The following is an 18,780-nucleotide window of genomic DNA, read 5'->3' on the forward strand; positions in this document are numbered from 1 at the left end:
ACAGAATCACAGAATCACAGAATCACAGAATCGTTTAGGTTGGAAGGGACCTCTGGAGATCATCTCGTCCAACCTCCCTGCTCAAGCAGGGTCACCTAGAGCATATTGCCCAGGATCACATCCAGACGGGTTTTGAATATCTGCAGGGAAGGAGACTCCACCACCTCTCTGGGCAACCTGTTCCAATGCTCTGTCACCCTCACAGATTTGATCCTTTGGGTTTTTGATCCACACATTTGATCCTTTGGGTTTTGCATTAGAGAGGAGTCTGCAGCCAGTTTTACTTCCATGTTTCCGCCTCTACAAACAGCCAGCAACAGAACATTATCAACAGTCAGGAAAGACAGCTACCTTCAATTTCCTATTCTCCATTGTTTTAAGTCACTTACACTGTGCTTTATACGATAAAATTGAAAATATCATGAGACACATACACACACAAAACTGATCACGAAATAAAAGCACGAAAACAAATAATCACATGAAAAAGGCAAACAATCGTGCAAAACCCACAAATAATCACACAAAAATCCACTACCAATATCTACGCTCTCCAGCCTAACTGGCAGCTGATTACTAAGGGTGTTTCGCAGGGGTCCATACCTCCCAGGCCTTCACCTGCAAGACGGGGTGAAGCGTACTCTCAGACAGCTGCGGTCTGTGGAAAACCGGGGGGGAGGAAGTCGACACGCCGGAGGGAAGCTGGGTTGGTTTAGCCTGGAGAAGGGAAGGCAAAAGGGGAACCTTATTGCTGTCTGCAGCTACCTAATGCAGAGACTACAGAGCCAGACTCTTCTCGGACGTGTTCAGCACAAGGAGCGACGGGCACAAGCTGGAACATAGCAGTTCCTATCAGGTACCAGGTAAAAAATGTCACCCTAAGGGTGGTTCAGTCCTGGGACAGCGCCCGGAGCATCTCCATCCCCGCAGATCCTGAAAACTCACCCGCACCAAGCCTGGAGCAACGGAGCAACCTGAGGGAACTTCAAATCTGGCCCTGCTTTGAGCGGGGGATCCTCAAGAGGTCAGTTAACCTAGATTTTCCCACGATTCAAATAGCACGCACAAAATGTTTTTTAAAGCCACATTGCTTTTTCTCACCTTTCTGACATATTTTCCATAGTAGCCCTTGGAAGCCTTAAAGAAGAGGTCAGAGTCATTTTACTGCAGAGGAAGCTGAACAATAAGATAAGCGAGCACGTTCCCCTCACTCAGGATGTTCACCGTTGAGTCCCGAATTATGACAAGTGCATGTGTAAAAATCTTTATTAACAGCCTGGTCAAGGCACAGGCTATCTATTCAGTCAGACAAATCACGGTCACTAGTTGAGCTAATTATATACATATCTGGACAAGCACTTTGTCCACACACTTGCTGGTAAAACACACATTTCCCGCAGCCTAGAAACCCACCCTTAACGTGAGACACAAGGGAACAATTCCTGAAAGCAAGAACGATTCAAAACGGTAGCAGATTATTTTCTCTGAACTTTTCCTCCTGATCCCAACTCATTTTTTTAAATCAAAACAAGCTTCCAGAAGCAGTTACAGACGATATTCGGCTCAGGGCTATGTGACAGGCCGCAGGTGAATGCGTTTCTCCTGAAATTTGGAAAACCACCTACTTGTAAAGTGAAAAATGCACCGATAACACAGATATGGAGAGAAAAAAAAAGGCCAATTTTCCTTAATTAGGTGATATTCTGTGTATGCTGTCTGTAGGAATGAGGACAGAGCAGTGGGAACCATCTGACAGCACTGTTGGTGTAACCAGTAGGGCTTGCAGTAGCAGACATCTGGTTTTGAGCCCTGATCCCAATCTACTCCCCAAGGCCGTTCTGCTGGGCTTCGTACCTCGTTCTAAAGTGTAAAAAGCCAAATACATACTTGCTGGGAGCAGGTGCAATTCCATTAAACGCGGAGGTTTGTTTTAAACTCAGTTATTCACCAAAGTTACCGTCAGCCTAGATCTCAAGCAATTCCTTCTGGACTGAATAACTGCAATGGGACAGAAGTGCAAGGAGAAATAAACCCGTTCATCAGACAACGTTTACATACCAGTGGGGCATGGTAATGCTGTTTCCCAGTGCTGGGGCCCAGAAGCATGCCTCAGTTCAGAGCGACTGAAATGGAAAGCACACCTGGCTCCTACTCACTTCACTGCCCTATTAGTCAAGGGCTTGGATACCTTGCTGCATTTTCTCCCTCATGCTTTTCTTTCTACTGTTAACTGTCTTGCATACCAGCAAGTATGTGGATGTGGATCTCCCTGCCTAGAAAGGCAATAACAACAATTTTACTTCTTTTCTTTGAAAGCAGAATCAACTCAAGTTTTACTGCAATAGTCCAAGGCACAGGTCAAACATGGAGGGGGCAAGGGGGGAGAATCTAGAAATGGTCCTCCCTTACGTCACTGCAGACAACAAGCACACACCTCCGTATAAATAAATAACCACTAAGCCATTTCCATTCATGCTTCTAGTTAGTGCAACCTACTTAACATATAGACGCATAATATAGGTCAATTATGTAGGTCGTGAAAAATCCGTGGAGAACTTCAGCCTGTAGGGCTCCAAAAAGACCACGTTGAGGCAGCATTTGCAAAGTTGCAGCTCATTTCTGTGCCTGGCTTGCAAACAGCAGGGAGCACCAACACAGTCCTGCTTGGCTTTTCTTATTCTGTGGTACTACAGCCACAGCTGCTAATGAAACTACCAAAGGCATCCTCCAGGAGAGACCCTCCAAGATGCAGCCACAGAACGTGGTGGGGCTCATCCACTAATATCTATTATGCCCTATCGTAGCCAGGCTGCGGAGTGAGAACAGAATAGCCTCACTTGGTACAATTCCAGAGCGCTTCAGGGTTCAAACTTATTGCCAGGCAATACCTCTAGCTGGAAAAAAAGAAGCCCAGAAGACAAAAAACGTATAACTTCAGATCATAAAGACTAGCAAGTATCATTAGAAAAAGAGAGAGAGCTAAAAAGGCAAAGCGGTCGGTGGACAAATAATTTGCCAATATGCCAAAGGCATGGCTTGGCCCTGATTTCTCAAGGAATGAGATTTCTCAAGGAATGAGATTTCTCAAGGCTTATGAGATTGCTTTGTCTGCCTGCTGCCCCTGAGGAACTTTTGAACCCGTTACTAGTTCTGGTTGCTTACAAACCACAGTCTGCGCTAAGTCCTGCCTGGCTGGAAACGTTAGGGGGAAGACACGGGGAACCGCAGTGGAGGGCATCAGAGGAACAGCTGGTGCTGCAAGGGGTTTAAGGCAAATGACAGATCCAAGGCAAAACAAGCTTCATTTCCACTGCTCCGTGGACACCACAGGCTCTTCCGTCGGAGGTTAGCGCTACCTTAGTTTGTTCTTTGAGATAAAGGGAGAAAGCGGATCTTGGACCGGAACCTGAGCTACAGCTGTAATTGCCGTTACCTTTCCGTAATATTCCCAGAATATTTTTCTTATTCAGGTAACATCCACCTGCCACAGGACGTGATTTCCTGGGCCGCTGGTGGCATCGCGCGCACTCTGCGCGCTTGCAAACCCGCTTCCAAAATCCGGAGACGAAGCATCTCAGCGAGTCAAGTCTCTCCCAACTCCGCTGGCGGACAGCATCAGTAACGCGGTTCGTCAAGCAGGTGGGGGGCATCCGGGACAGGAACAGCGGCAGGCGGCGCAGCAAGGGGGGCGCTCAGCAGGCGGCCGCGCAAACCCGCGCCCGGGCAGCCGCGGGCCAAAACCAACGGGGACGGGCGGCCGCCCCCTCACGACCCCTCCCGTCACGGCCCCTCCCGTCACGGCCCCTCCCGTCACGGCCGCCCCCTCACGACCCCTCCCGTCACGGCCGCCCCCGTCACGGCCCCTCCCGTCACGGCCGCCCCCGTCACGGCCCCTCCCGTCATGGCCGCCCCCTCACGACCCCTCCCGTCACGGCCGCCCCCGTCACGGCCCCTCCCGTCACGGCCCCTCCCGTCACGGCCGCCCCCGTCACGGCCCCTCCCGTCATGGCCGCCCCCTCACGACCCCTCCCGTCACGGCCCCTCCCGTCACGGCCCCTCCCGTCATGGCCGCCCCCTCACGACCCCTCCCGTCATGGCCGCCCCATCACGACCCCTCCCGTCACGGCCCCTCCCGTCATGGCCGCCCCCTCACGACCCCTCCCGTCATGGCCGCCCCCGTCACGGCCCCTCCCGTCACGGCCGCCCCCATCCCGACCCCTCCCGTCACGGCCGCCCCCTCACGGCCGCCCCATCACGACCCCTCCCCTCACGGCCGCCCCGTCACGGCCGCCCCGTCACGGCCGCCCCCTCACGGCCCCTCCCGTCACGGCCCCTCCCGTCACGACCCCTCCCGTCACGGCCGCCCCCTCACGGCCCCTCCCGTCACGGCCCCTCCCGTCATGGCCGTCCCATCACGACCCCTCCCATCACGACCCCTCCCGTCACGGCCCCTCCCGTCATGGCCACCCCATCCCGGCCCCTCCCGTCACGGCCCCTCCCGTCATGGCCGCCCCCTCACGACCCCTCCCGTCATGGCCGCCCCCGTCACGGCCCCTCCCGTCACGGCCGCCCCCTCACGAGCCCTCCCGTCACGACCCCTCCCGTCATGGCCGCCCCCTCACGACCCCTCCCGTCACGACCCCTCCCGTCATGGCCGCCCCATCACGACCCCTCCCGTCATGGCCGCCCCCTCACGACCCCTCCCGTCACGGCCCCTCCCGTCATGGCCGCCCCCGTCACGACCCCTCCCGTCATGGCCGCCCCATCACGACCCCTCCCGTCACGACCCCTCCCGTCATGGCCGCCCCATCACGACCCCTCCCGTCACGACCCCTCCCGTCATGGCCGCCCCCGTCATGGCCGCCCCATCACGACCCCTCCCGTCATGGCCGCCCCATCACGACCCCTCCCGTCACGGCCGCCCCCTCACGGCCCCTCCCGTCATGGCCGCCCCCGTCACGGCCCCTCCCGTCACGGCCGCCCCCTCACGAGCCCTCCCGTCACGACCCCTCCCGTCACGGCCCCTCCCGTCATGGCCGCCCCATCCCGGCCCCTCCCGTCACGGCCCCTCCCGTCATGGCCGCCCCCCTCACGGCCCCTCCCGTCATGGCCGCCCCATCACGACCCCTCCCGTCACGACCCCTCCCGTCATGGCCGCCCCCGTCATGGCCGCCCCCGTCATGGCCCCTCCCGTCACGGCCCCTCCCGTCATGGCCGCCCCATCCCGGCCCCTCCCGTCACGGCCCCTCCCCTCACGGCCGCCCCGTCACGGCCCCTCCCCTCACGGCCGCCCCGTCACGGCTGCAGCCGGGCGCCTCGCGGGGCGGCGGGAAGGGCGCCGCGGCGCCTGCGCACTGGCAGCGCGGCCGCCGGCCGGGAGGGGCCGGTCGCCATGGCGGGGCCGGTCGCCTCGGCGGCTCTGTGCCTGCGGTTTCTTGCCTGGCCGTGAAGGTAGGGGGCGGCGGCGGGCGGCGGGCGGCGGCGGCGGGCTCCTGCCCAGCGCAGCCCGGGGGCGAGGCGGCGCGCACAGGCCCTGGGCCTCCCCGCGCCCAGAGGATTTCCCGGGGGGGCCTGGCCGCGCGCGTCCTCGCCTTCACCGGGGGGGCGTCGAGCACGGCGGGGGCGGCTGGTCTCTCAGCTTAGTCTGGAGGCAGGCTGAAATCCTTTCCCCTGCGAGCTGTGCTCCGTGGCTCCCTGTGCCTGCCTCTTGGTGCCCCCACGGTGACTGCCGAGCCGAGCTTTCTTACCACGGACCTAGCCCGAGTAGCGAGTCGGCTCGCGGTTAGGTGCTTAACTAGCCCCAGTTGACTGCTGCTCGGTCCCTCTTCAAACAGCCGCCGCCCTCTCGGGTCCTTCTTTCCAGAACGCCTTCTGCAGGCGTAGGAAGTAAAACGCGTCTTTCTTTCCTGTCGGTTGTAGGAGTGATGTGGGGACCACCTGTTCGGCGTGACGGAGGAGGAGTGAAACATCTGATAACGGGACGAAACAAAACACCTGGTAAATGGAAGCCATGAAGATGTCAAAACGCTTCTTTGCTTTTGGGATTTTGGCATGCATAGCTATTTATGTTGCATACATAAAATGGCACTTGGACTCCAAACCAGTCTTAGGAGCAACAGAAGAGAGTGCTGAAAGCAGCAAAGACAGACGGAACCATCCGGCGGTGACAGCAGATCTCTCCGTCTTTTATGGGATTATGTTTGATGCAGGAAGCACCGGAACTCGCGTACATATTTTTAAATTTACACAGCAGCCAAAAGGTATGGCATACTGACACATGATAGACAGGTTCCTCCATCAAGAGCGGAGCGTGTTATCGATACCTCTTTCCTAGGGATTACTTGCACAAATGTGCTCCAACTCTTCCTAGAGAGCCATCAGGAGACATACTGTGGTGCAAGCACGTGGGTTTGGATGAAATCCGTTATGTGAATATTCTACAGGGGGGAAAAGGCTGTAATGGCAGCTGTACCCTTAGAGCGGTGTCCTGAGGAGGAGCAATTTGCCATCGCGCTACTTGGTGGAAGAGAGGAATAAGTTTGAAGTGCCATATTCCCCAAAGTTTTCACCACGGGGCTGTTGGCTGTCTCCAGTTTCTGGCAAGGAGTTGCTTCTCCCTGTGTTGTCTGGTTTAGTGCAGCCTTGGCTTCAGTGGGACTTCAGCATTTGATTAAAATTGCTCTGTGTTGCGCTGGGACAGAGAGCACCACGGAGACGCGAGACAGCAGTGGACGGAAAAGCTCCGGTTTTCCACTGGAGTTACAAGCTTCCCTTGTTTATGCGTTGTCAGCGCTGTGAAGCTCTTAAAGATGAAACAACCCACGTGCATGCTATTAAATAGGAGATCCAGAGGATTTTCTTTTCGGGTTAGCAGCATGGTGTGTGATATGGTCGGCCCGTGGGAAGCATCTGAGGTTTGCAGGATAGCCCAAGCATAAAGCTTAGCAGTGAAAGGTGTTCAACAACAGTCCACACGTGGATTTCATTCATTCTTCTTTCCATTTACTCCTGAATCTTGGCTTCTTCCATGGCTGCTTCTCTTTAAACCCAATTCCCACAATTCCAGAGTATTGCAGGAAACTTTCTGGAGTGCGGTTGGGTACAGGAGAAGGCTATTCTCAAGTTCGTAGTATCTTGCCTGCAGGTTCATTTAACTCTCTGTCTTTCAGGCTTCCAAAATACTTAGCCTTGGCTCTCTCTGCTGCCATTGAAAGTGGTGGTAAAACTTCCACTGACTTTTGCTGGGCTCGAGTTCAGCCGAAATGCAGCCTGTTGGAAAGTTTGGTCTATGTTACCCATGTCGTTTGGGAAGCTGTATATGGGGGAGTAGTAAGAGGGTAAGGAGGATTTGCAGCCATCTGATGATTTGCCTGATGAGCATAAAAAATACATGCCTAGTGGGCACCGGCACCTGGAAAATAATTGTGATTTAAAAAAAAATGTTTTGCAGGGGGCTAATTCCACGGCAAAGCCTATGTTTTAAAGGTAGGGTGGCCTCTGCCAGTTCTTTAGACAGAGGCTTCAGATGACTGCCATTAGCATATAATGATGTAACTTGTAATCTTTTTTTCTTTTCTTTTTTTTTTTTTTTTGTCGATGCGAAATTATTTGTACCGTTACTTATTTTGGAATACTGCTTTTGAACAGAGACTCCCAAGTTAACCCATGAGACGTTTAAAGCACTGAAGCCAGGTCTGTCTGCATATGCCGATGATGTCGAAAAGGTAATTTCGTGTCTCTTACTGTAAAAGCGTGTGCCAAAGCTTCCTGTTCTTGAAATGCCCTGCAAATCACACCTCGCTGGGGTACGGTTCGCTGAACTGTCTCAGTGCAGGAAGCTCCAAGAAGGTGTCTCCAAATGATACCAGCCCACGGAAAAAGCTGCTCAGTCCTCAGAAGATCAAGAAACAAGTGTGTATCTAGCTCTGCCAGGGGATTTCTAGGTGAGGCTGTAGATTAAGCACAGTAGAGGATTTTCCCATCTCTGCCTTAAGATTTGCTATGCACTTAAGAATGGGACAAAAAGAAGAGCCATGCTGGATTGGAGCAGAGCCTCCTCCAAGAGCAACCAGAATTAGATTCTCAGGGAAGGAAGGCCAAGTGTTAAGTGACTTCTCTCCCGTCTCCCTTACTTTCTGGCTGGCAGGGATCTGGGGCTTCCTGAGCCAAAGCTTGTACCTGGTTCATAGCGTTTTACTGGCTTTGAAGACCTTTTCTTCCATGGATTTGTCTCATTGTTTTGGCTACCAAAGGCTCAAAAAGCTTTCAGTGGCAAGGAGTTCCTTGGCACCATTTGAGAAAGCGGCTCTCTCTGTTTTGGACTTGTTTCTGGATAATCCCAGTTGCACCCGCCAGTTCTTATGCTGTGGGAGATAGTGACTCGTCCTTCCCTATCGACCTTCTCTGGACTCCTTGTGATGTTCAGTTGTGCATGTTCCGCATTTGCAATGAATCATACCTTTGATCACCCTTTCGCCCTTCTGAAGAAGAACCCTTCAGAATTTCTAAGATACCTTTTTCTTTGTTGTTCTTTCTGTGCTCCCAGAGTGGTCAGGGAATAAAAGAGCTCCTGGAAGTGGCAAAGAATGAAGTTCCCACGGAGCTGTGGAAGTTCACTCCTCTGGTCCTAAAAGCAACGGCTGGCCTACGGTTGCTGCCAGGAGAGAAGGCTCAGAAGTTGCTGGATAAGGTACTGTTTTGTTTCTTTCACTTTGCGTTCCACAAATTTTATAGCAAAATTTGGCCCCCTGCGTGTAAGGTACATACGCTCCTTTATGTTAACGCGCGTGAGTCATTGCTATCATTTAACCCCGCGAGCGATGCAGAGCCGCTTGGTCTCAGATGGGGTGAGAAACTGTGTGAGCACAAGCCCAGAAGAATGCTGACCGCTCCAGATAAGCCTGGAGATGGCAGTAGACATTAGCTGCCCTATGAAACACAACAAGTGTAATGAGACACTTCTAACAGTTGTCACAGGCTCGTTCCTCCTGTGAGTGTTTGTGTGTGGCTTTAGAAAGGATCTAGCTATTCTCGATGAAGCTCTGCTACTTGGTTTGTTAGCAGCTTGATGCTGTGAGATTGCTGCGTTTCAGATTGATTAAAAACAATGTATTTATAGGCATGTAAAATATGGGTTTTTTTAAATAGTATAAAAAGGAATAAGATGAGGCATGCACCGGTTGTAGTCTTTTTCCTCTCTTTTTCATTGTACTCTCAATGACCGTGGAAGGAAGAAATCTAATGTGTTGACCCTGTAGCCTAATGAAAGAGTTTTCAGTGTTGATCAGGGAAATGTTGAAACCAATGTCTGTTGGTTTCTTTGTTGCCTGCAGACTATCCCGTTCTTTTCCACACTGAATTTCAGTTGGAGCTGCTGCAGGCCTCCTCAGCTGTTACTTCAGAAGAGCGTGGATACCTAGGGCTTTGCTGCCTCATTTAGGGTGTAGTCCAGAGGAACTACGGTAACAGCCAACATGTTCACATGAAAAATGCCATCCACTGTGGCATTTCTGAAAGCCAAAGTGCCCATCTCCTGCCTCTCCCTTGCTTTTTTACTGGAAAAAGATTTCTCTGAGAGTACCTTTTATTTGAATTACAGGTGAAGGAGATTTTTCAGGCTTCCCCCTTCTTCGTGAGGGACAACTGTGTGTCCATAATGAATGGAACTGATGAAGGTAGGTCAGCTTCTGGAGACCTTTTCTGAAATCCTGCGTTCCTGCCGCACCGCAGTAAATCCCTGCTGGCTGTTGTGGGAACCCACGTGTGATCGTTTTTACACTGCCTCGGGCAGTGCCTGCCAAAGGGATTTTGTGCTACGTTTTCCAATGTGAAGTCCGGAACTCTAGCCCCGTTTTTAAAGCGACGAGTGCCTGGCAATTCCTGTGGGATCACTGGGAAGCTGCTACACAGTCAGCGCTTCTGGAAAGGTTTCTGAATATCTACGCGTTGGCATAGTTTTCAAACCTGGTTTTGCGCACCGTGCTCTTGACAATGCTCCTCTGAGTTCTCTGGAAGTAATTGGTCATAATGTTAATTATGACTGATCTAATGAGTATGAATGTGAATTGAACCTGAAAAAAATGTTATATAGAGAAGAAAATGCATGTTGAATTAAATTGTCATTCAAAAAAAATGCTGAGGACAGACCTCAGAATCAGTCTTACCTGAAAAGAATTTGAAGAAACATGTCTAAATTCTAAATAACTGAGCGCTGAAATGTGTTTTTAATCTGCCTAGAAACCAAACTTAAAAATAGCTGCTGTTTTGGAGCTGTTTATGGGTTTATTTTTACTGTTCAATAGAAAAAATACATTATAGTTCTTCTTTTTGTTCTGTTTGAAGTTTATGAATAGTCCATTAAGTTTATGTGACAGCTTTGGTTCAGCCAAGGATTGAACTGGAGCTTGTTCCCTGGCAGGCCTTGAGTTTTAACAAAATGGATAAATATTTTGGTTTGTTAATATAAGGCCCATTAATTCCCCTTATTTCTGGGGAAAAGGCTTATCAAACCAGAAAAGGACAGAAACAGTGCTGTTCACAAAAATGCTGGAAAGAAAATGGGAAAAAATAAAATACCTAACAAATGAAAATGCCTACTATTCAAGAGGAAAATCAAGTGCCTGACAATGAACAAAAGTCTACTGGCCCAGACACCCTTCAGAGACTTTGCATTAAAAGTAGTCCATTTGTGAAAGGGGGAGAAGGGAGCTTGTGACAGGCGGTCTCTGGTGTCCTTTCCTGTGTTTGGATGATAGGCTCTGATTTGCTGGTTATTTCATTTATATGGTCCAGTTAAACTGTTTGAGAAGCCTTAAAAATGCCTCCAGCCAAGCAGGTCCCAAAACAGGAAGACCTTTTCATATGGCGTGACTTATCTGGTGTTGTTGACAGATAAAATGAAAGGACGTGATCTAACAGTGTGTCTTCTGAATCTTTTCCTTAATAGGTATTTCAGCCTGGATCACAATAAATTTTTTAACAGGTATGGTTACGTGAGCACGTGCATGCAGGTATGCCTGATTCTGTGAAACGTAGGCTGTTTTCTGCCCCAACATGGCATTTGCTCATCATTTGGGGTGGAATGGGAGAAAAACGGGTCCAGGAAGGAAGCAATCTTTTTTGGTCTGGTCTATTTAAGTCACTAGGATTTTGACCATTTACTTTACGGGGTGAGGAATTCAATCCCTTTTCCTAGCTGTTTATGTAGTCTTTCTTTCAATTAATTCCCTGTATGCAGTCTTTTTTTTTTTTTTTTTTCAATTTTTCTTAGAAGGTACCAGAGCACTTCATTCCTTTTTTAGAGTCTGCCACTCACTCTGGGTAAATTTGTAATGCAAATAATCTGGATCTGCTTGACAGGTGCTCAGAGTGGAAGAAAGTGCTGTGGTACTTCCTTATAGATCTATAGCCTAGTAATATGACCAGTGTTTGCACTCGTGAGTTTAAAAAAAAAAAAAAAACACAAATAAAAAGGTAGGTGAAGAGTAAAGAAAAAAAGTAAGCTGAAGGTTTCTCTGGAAAAAAAATAAGTAAACCAGTCTGCCATCCAAGTGCTCTATTCAGCACTGAGAGTGTTCTGAACGCTATGACAAGTGCTGTAAAGCTTTTTTATGATCACAGGAAGTATCAGAAAGGTCAGAGATCTTTGAACGCCAGCTCTCATGTGGTATACGGAGGTACTTGGCCTGAGCCAATCTTGCCAGAAAGGTAATACGTGAAGGGTCTAACTGAGGAGAACTGGATTTAAATGAGAAGAGAGGTTTGGGCTGGCAGAAGCAAGGATTCCGAAAGAGCTGAATCTCTTGGGCCAGCTCTTTTCAGTCGCTCATCTCCTGAGCCCTAGGAATATGCAGAAGTATTGCTAAGGGAGCCAGAAGAGATGGCCAAGAATACCACATTCCTCTGTGTTACAGAGCGGTTACCAGAGTGAAATTTGTGAAAGGACCCTTATATCCATTGAAAAACGTTTGGGAGTCCGCTAACCGAAGCTGCTGTAATTGGGGCATGAACAGTCACCACAGAAGTAAAAGCAACTTTGTCACTGGGAAGCTTTTCAGGTCACCCTGATAAAGCCCGAATAAATGCCCGGTAGATGTTATAATCTAGTACTGGCAGGAAGCTGATGAATGGAGTTAGACTGTGGTCTTTGCACCGTTCTGGTTTTATTCCTTTCCAGTTTCCTACTTCTTGCAGTGCCCACCGTGGTTTTCTCTGTTCTGTCCCACGTTTCAGGTAGCTTAAATGATCCACAGAAGAGAAGCGTAGGAATGCTGGATTTGGGCGGTGGATCAACGCAGATCACCTTCCTTCCACGCACTGAGGTAATGTGAACATGCTCATTGCAGAGAAACACCAGGGCTAAATCAGTAAGCGCTCTGATGTATTTCCCTTGGAAGTGGACAAAGAGTTTGTCATTTGACGTGAAGCCACGCTTCTGACGGAAGAGCCCAGTCACTTTGTCGCGTTTGCCTTGGTGCGGTCCCAGAGGTATTCACAACTCTTTGTCAGTGCTCCTGCTCCAGCTCTGTGGTTCAGTCCGTGTGGTGCATCCGCCGGGGCTGCTTTACTTTTGGGGGAAAGTACAGTGTCCTTCTGAGCATCTTTATTGTTGGCTCTCAGTTTGTGCTGTTTATAATGACAAATTCAAAGGGAATGCTGTTAATGAATTCAAGTCCAACATGTGGTCTCCGCCATGTTTTGAGTACAGAGAATAAGATTCCTTCTCAGCTCTTGTTTTTGGCTTTCCTGGGTTCGCTCGGTTGCAGGCAAGCCTTTCTAAGGAGTGACCGTTTTTATGCAATAAAAAACGTATGCTGATGTTTGTCATTTCAGCTTCCAGATGCAGCATTTTATAGGGGTTCTATGAGCAGGAAATCCTGTGGATACGGATCTTCGGCAGTAAGGCCCTGGCCTGAGTAGAGATCCTGTTGGCAGGAAAGCTGCACAAAGGCAGAGGGTAGGGGCACGATCTTAGTGTTCTAGCCTGGGCAGATCAAGACATTGTGGTCTTACAGGAGAATGACAGGGGATGTGAAAAGTCCTGGATGTGGACGTTTTGGAGCGACAGAGATGGTGTTAGCATACGAGTAGTTAGGCAAGAACAGCAGCGTGGCCTGAGCTTCGTTCCTGTGAGCACGCCAGCGGTGGTGGTGCACTTGAGAGGAGGCTGCACAGTGTCTTAGATCATCATCCTGTTGTTTCCCCAGACCACAGGCTGGTTTTCACCTTGCGCCTTGACGAGTACAGTGAGGTGGTTTTCCTCTGGCTCGTGGAAGACCGCAGCTGAGTTCACCTCAGTAGCAAGTTAACGCACGCCTGGGTCTGTTATTGTTTTGCACACAGTTTTCCATTGTAGAGATCTTGTGAATAGGCAGTTTTGGTAGCCTTTTGGCAAAGCAATTCAGAGCTGAAATAAGGATTCCTTTTTAATTGTTTTGGTGTGGACGCAAGTAGAAACGTAACCAGGTTGGATTCCGTCATGTGAAGTTACTATTTCAGCTCCTATTTTTTTGGTCATGTCACATGTATCTGAGGTCAAATCTAAACATTTGTAAATGCGTCATTCCTCTCTGGGCCACGGAAGGATTGTTTCGGTCATTTTCCTAACGTTTTAGAGGATTTCCTAATGTTTTGGAGGACTGTGTTATTGCTGTCTGCTTTTGCTGGCAAAAACTTTGCACTGTCTTTTTCTCCTTCCAGGCAGCTCTGCAGACATCGCCAGCTGGCCATACGACTTCATTTCAGATGTTCAACAATACCTATAAGCTGTATGCATACAGGTTAGTTTTGGAAAAGAGAGCAGGCTGGAAACATAAAAGCTTACTGTGAAGCGGGTGAAATCCAACAGTTTCGCTGAAGTGAGGTCTTTGCGAGCGAGTCTTTAGAAGAAACGGAGAGATTTGAGCCAAGTCACCCTCTGCACAAGCAGAGTATGGGGAGGTTGTGCAGAACAACAGGTAGGCAGGCAGGCAGTCTGATGGCTAAGAAAGTAGAGGGCTCTAAAGCTGCCTGCATGCCTAGTGTTTTGGGCAGGGGGAAGCAGTTTCTTCCCACCCAAGTTTGCTGGGGGGTGTGTTGGGGCTCAAGAGGGGTCAGCGCTGTATGATAGAGGCTGCCCTGCCTTTGAGAGGGCTAGGAAAAGTATTGGGGGGAACATGCGAAGAATTCCTAGTCTTAAAGAGCAGGTTTATAGCTGACAGCCTATTCCCTGTGCTTTGCTCAAAGAGAGATTATCGTGCTGGCGTTAGCAGCCTTTGCCAGAGATGGGCTAACGTGACCGTGGGTTGTCGCACTGTTCCCCTTACGTGTGTTAACTGCCGACTCGAGCCATCTCGCTGGGATCATATAGAGGAGACGGGCATGTCCCAGCCAAGTTGTCAATGGAGTATCAGAGAGGGGATGTTGTTCACGGAGGCTTTTCTCCTTTGCAGTTACCTGGGACTCGGGCTGATGTCAGCAAGGCTCGCGATTTTAGGAGGAGTTGAGGGAAAACCCTGTAAGTGATGGGCACTCCTGCAGTCTTGTCTCTGAGCTCGTGCCTTTTGGGGGCTGGCTGGGGACAGAGTGTGTTGCCCTGTTGTGGAGCTCAAGCTGCTTGCGTGGTATGTGGACTCCTGTCACCAGACCCGGGCACGTTTTATGTGGATGCAGAAAGTGACGCTGCTAGATCCCAGGAGGCAAGGATTCTCGCCAGCCTTGGCGGGGCTTGGGACATTTGAGCCAGGACTGGGGCTTGGAGGCGCATTGCTGAGCATGTGAGAAAGTGTGGAGCAGGGCTGGGGGCGGAGGGAGGGATCTAAAACTAACTTCTAGTTCTTCTTCCTGATACCACTTCCTCTTTACTTCTGCAGTAGGGGAAGGTGAGGAGCTGATCAGCCCTTGTTTATCACCTGGTTTCAAATCTGAGTGGGAACATGCTGAGATAGTGTACAAAATTAAAGGACAGAAGGCAGGTATAGTGCCTTATCATCTCTCTCTCCCGTGCAAGGCCAGCGTGCTTGTTGCAGAGTAAAGTAAACACACTCCCAGGCTCTTGGAAAGACGCTAGATTCTCTGTGTGAGTGTCGTTCTGTATGACTCTTTCTCCTGAGGCTTGTCCTGTTAAAGGACAAGTCTCCTGCTGAGATTGTGCAGCTTTTTCTGCTCTGTGTCCTGGCATGTCTGTCCGGTCCGTAAAGCTGTTAGCAGTAATACAGCAGGAGTTGAGTGCTCCCTGAACAGGTCTCTTAAAATCCTCCTGTCTCAAATGACGTTGTCCCTCCCTGATGGGTCCATACTGAGGATGGACCCACTCTGAGGTTGGTGAATGTTGCCACTGGAAAGAGATGCAGACCTGTTATTTCAGATCTCTGCGAAGAGCCTGTAAGAATTCAGGGAGTGCTGTTGTGCAAAAGGGAGTCTGTCTCCTTGCAGAGTCTGCAGAAATTGTGTATGTGTTTAACTGCCCACCTGTAACCTGTTGGGTTTCGTTGCCTTCGTTTAGGTGAACCTCTGTATGAGTCTTGTTCTAACAAAGTGGCGAAGATGCTCCACAAAAAAGTGCATAAAATCGAGGAAGTGAAGAATTTGGATTTTTATGCTTTCTCCTATTACTATGACTGTGCGGCAGAGGTTGGTCTCATAGGTATGTTTGCTTCTGGCTTTCATTTCATTTTAAGGGGCAAGTAATGGGAGAAACGATAGCACTGACATATATCACAGTACTTTGCTAAGCTGTTGAGGAACTGGATCCTTTGTTATACCAGTGTGCAGCATTGGTCTCATCTGGATATCGAGCGCTATTAAATTCCTTTAGAGAAGGAACTTGGGGTTGTGAAATAGGGTTTGCAGCTTCTTTCAATGTTTTTTTACATAAATTGGCTGCATTTCAGAACTCACTGGTGTCCGATTAACTCTACCGTCCAAAATAGGAAAAAGACCCCATAGAGAGGAACAGGTCTCCCCGTGGGTGATAAAGCACATCAAACCTGCGCTCCTGGGCTGTGTATTTTACCTGATTGGCTTTTTAAATGGAATAAAGATTTTTCAGCTATTTCCACGTGTATTTATGATGCATCCCGTCACTTTTCCAGTGGTATACAGGTGTACAGAAGTCTGTCATGGTCAGTGGTAGAAAGCAGGTGACAGGATCTCCAGTTAGTATGGGTAAACTTACCCCTCCTCAGCCACTTTGTTTTGCAAATAATTTCAGATTTAATATCTTGCAGAGCACCGTTGTCCTGCCAGATCTGGTCAAAAGTGATTACTGTGTTTAGGCATGACAGGACAGCACAGACATGGCAACAAGGCAAGAGAGTCTGTAAACTTTTTTTTTTTTTAATTAGGAAACTAGAAAAAATTCTGCTTAAAATGAGGCTTTTTGATGTATATTAGGTTTCTAATATCAAGGTTCTTGTATCTTAAAGCAAGCGTGAGTTCTGTCCTTGATTTCAGTGGCTCAAGGCTTGATTTCCAGTGTTTTTCCAAATTGCATCTACAATTGCTTATATACAGAAGCCATAAAACAGATCCCAGTTTTTGTGTGTTTGTTTCTTTTTTTAGATAAAGAAAAGGGAGGAAGCCTTACCGTCAGTGACTTTGAAATTGCAGCTAAATATGGTGAGTAAAGAATAAAATCACACAGGACTGGTAATTATATGTGAATTCATATCCAGGTGGCAAATGTGTGCCCTGCTAAGAAGCCAGAGTTTTTTCTATTTCATTTTTAGTAATTACTGAGCACCCATCTTCTGAAGATCGCCACAGCATCTCAGCCACCGTTTCTTTTATTTCTGAAAATCTTAGCTATTGTTTCTATTAATTCTTATTTTTGCAGCCCACATAAGACACATCTTGTAATACTGACATTAAAAAAATAATCTCTCAGGAATTACTACTAATAAACTTGTCAGTTAACAGTTGTCCTGAAATCATGCTTTAAGAGGGATGTGGCATTCTCATCATGTTAGCGTAAACTGCCCTAATACAGTTTAGTTTTTATTTTTGTCTCAAATTTTGTTCATATGCTTGATCATTAATCAAAAAGAGGGAAAAACTGATTCATGGTCTCTTCTGCTTCATCAGCTGTAGAGAGAACTGCCTCCTCAGATTTACAAATTTAAACGTATTTCTTTTTAATACTGCAAACTCCGGCTTTGCTCAGACCAATACAGGCTTTTTTTTTTTTTTTTAAGTAAACTTTGAGTGACTGAGCAACTTACGGGGTTCTAATTACTGGACTGCCATTTGTGTGATCCACCTTGAGAAAGGAAAGGAGTCGTATTAAGTCTTTGTTTTTGGCAACTTCTGCTGAGTGCATGTGCTTGGGAAACATTCTGGTGGGAAGAGCTGCTCTTGCACAAGTAACTGCTCAGCATTTGAGCTGTATCAGGACAGGGCTGAGATTTTTTGCAATTCTTGTTTTTCCCAGCTTTTAACATCCTTTCTCACCAAAAGGAGATGTGGGCACACCTGACACTGCTTAGATTTTAAAGGTGTAAAGTTGGTAGAAAAAAAGTTGCGGGCCCTTTCTGTCTTTCCCTGAGAAGTAAAAGGAACTCAGCTGTCTTACGGGAGAGACAGAATACCTTGGTCTTTCACTGTGCCAGAGCTTTGCTGTTTTTGCTAACGCATCTATGTCATTTTAACCCCTCAAGGAAGACAAAACAGAGGATAAATAGGTTCCCTCACTGCGGAACCCAACTGATGAGATGTGTTTTAACAGTTTGTTTGAGGTTTTTCAAAGTGGGGCTGATGCTAGGCTTGAGCCCACAGTAGGCACTCAGATACTCTGTTTTCATTCTCCTCAGTATGTAAGACCATGGAAATCGACCCAGGAAGCAGCCCTTTTCTCTGCATGGACCTCACGTACATCACCTGGCTCCTGCAAGAACTAGGCTTTGCGAAGAGCCAAGTCTTAAAGGTGATGCGCAGAACGGACTGCTGGGCAGAGTGGGCAGAAGGATGTCGGGGGGCTTTAGCCACTCAGTCCCTCATTTCCCTTCCTGCTACAGCACGTGCCCTGTGACTAGGGGTAGGGGGGACACCACACCATGGTGATAACCAGTGCATTAACCTTCAGCACAATATTCACCTCGCATGCGTCGTCTTCTGCCAGAGAATTGTGTCTTAACTTCTGGGTTTTTTTCTTTTTTTTTTTTCCCCCCCCCCTCCAGCTCGCCCAGAAAATTGACAACGTCGAAACGAGCTGGGCTCTGGGAGCCACTTTTCATTACATCGACTCACTCAACAGCCTGCAGTATTAAAGCCCCTTGAAGGTGACTTTTGAGAATCTCAGCTTTCGGAAGACCAACACAGGAGGATCTGGTAAAGGGCCTGCTTTTGGCTTCCTGAGTTCTTTGGGAGGTTTTTGTACGCTAGGACCCTTTCCTTCCCTCCGCCCCGCCAAGCCTCCTTCATCACTAGCTCTTTTTTACAGTGCGGAGTGCGGGATCTGAAGAATAAGCCTTGATTTTACAGCATCTGCAGTCGACTTGGTGTAAGCCCAGATCGTCTTTGAAGGAAAACCAGGACTCTCTGCAGGACATCTATGATCTCTATGAGAAAAAACACACTTTTGTGGAATGCGCCTGTACTATTTGCTTGTGATGTGCTGAAGTCGGTGTAGGAAATGGTCGCTCCGGAGAGAGCCCTTCACTGTCCTGATTTCGTTTCAGGGTGTTTTTCTTCTTGTCAGCAGCTTTCAGGGACGATTATTTATGTTTTACTACTTGTATTGTTTGATATGAACTTGGGTGGGGTGGGGTGGGGTGGGGTGGGGGGGTCTGCGGCCTCGCAACGCAC

At 48.9% G+C, this 18,780-nt stretch overlaps 1 protein-coding gene across 4 annotated transcripts; it reads left to right on the forward strand.

The window, feature by feature from the left end:
• The first annotated feature begins 5,303 nt into the window (after window positions 1–5,303).
• On the forward strand, window positions 5,304–18,642 carry ENTPD6 (ectonucleoside triphosphate diphosphohydrolase 6). 4 transcript variants are annotated; one of them, XR_011140625.1, is made up of 15 exons: window positions 5,321–5,451; window positions 5,920–6,260; window positions 7,648–7,724; window positions 8,546–8,689; window positions 9,599–9,674; window positions 10,946–10,981; window positions 12,232–12,320; window positions 13,699–13,778; window positions 14,430–14,494; window positions 14,850–14,951; window positions 15,482–15,622; window positions 16,540–16,596; window positions 17,787–17,899; window positions 18,153–18,303; window positions 18,416–18,642. XR_011140625.1 is itself a non-coding variant. In XM_068940848.1 (14 exons), the coding sequence occupies exons 2-14, from the start codon at window positions 6,002–6,004 to the stop codon at window positions 18,240–18,242; spliced, it is 1,329 nt and encodes a 442-aa protein (XP_068796949.1). In that variant the 5' UTR covers window positions 5,304–5,451; window positions 5,920–6,001; the 3' UTR covers window positions 18,243–18,642. The 4 variants fall into 4 exon arrangements, 2 of the variants coding, with proteins under 2 accessions (XP_068796949.1, XP_068796950.1); XM_068940848.1 differs by having other exon boundaries at window positions 5,304–5,451; window positions 18,153–18,642; XR_011140626.1 differs by lacking the exon at window positions 14,850–14,951 and having other exon boundaries at window positions 5,323–5,451.
• Window positions 18,643–18,780: the final 138 nt, after the last annotated feature.

The sequence above is a fragment of the Struthio camelus genome, chromosome 3 (assembly GCF_040807025.1).
Source record: "Struthio camelus isolate bStrCam1 chromosome 3, bStrCam1.hap1, whole genome shotgun sequence".
In the NCBI taxonomy this organism is placed as follows: domain Eukaryota; kingdom Metazoa; phylum Chordata; class Aves; order Struthioniformes; family Struthionidae; genus Struthio; species Struthio camelus.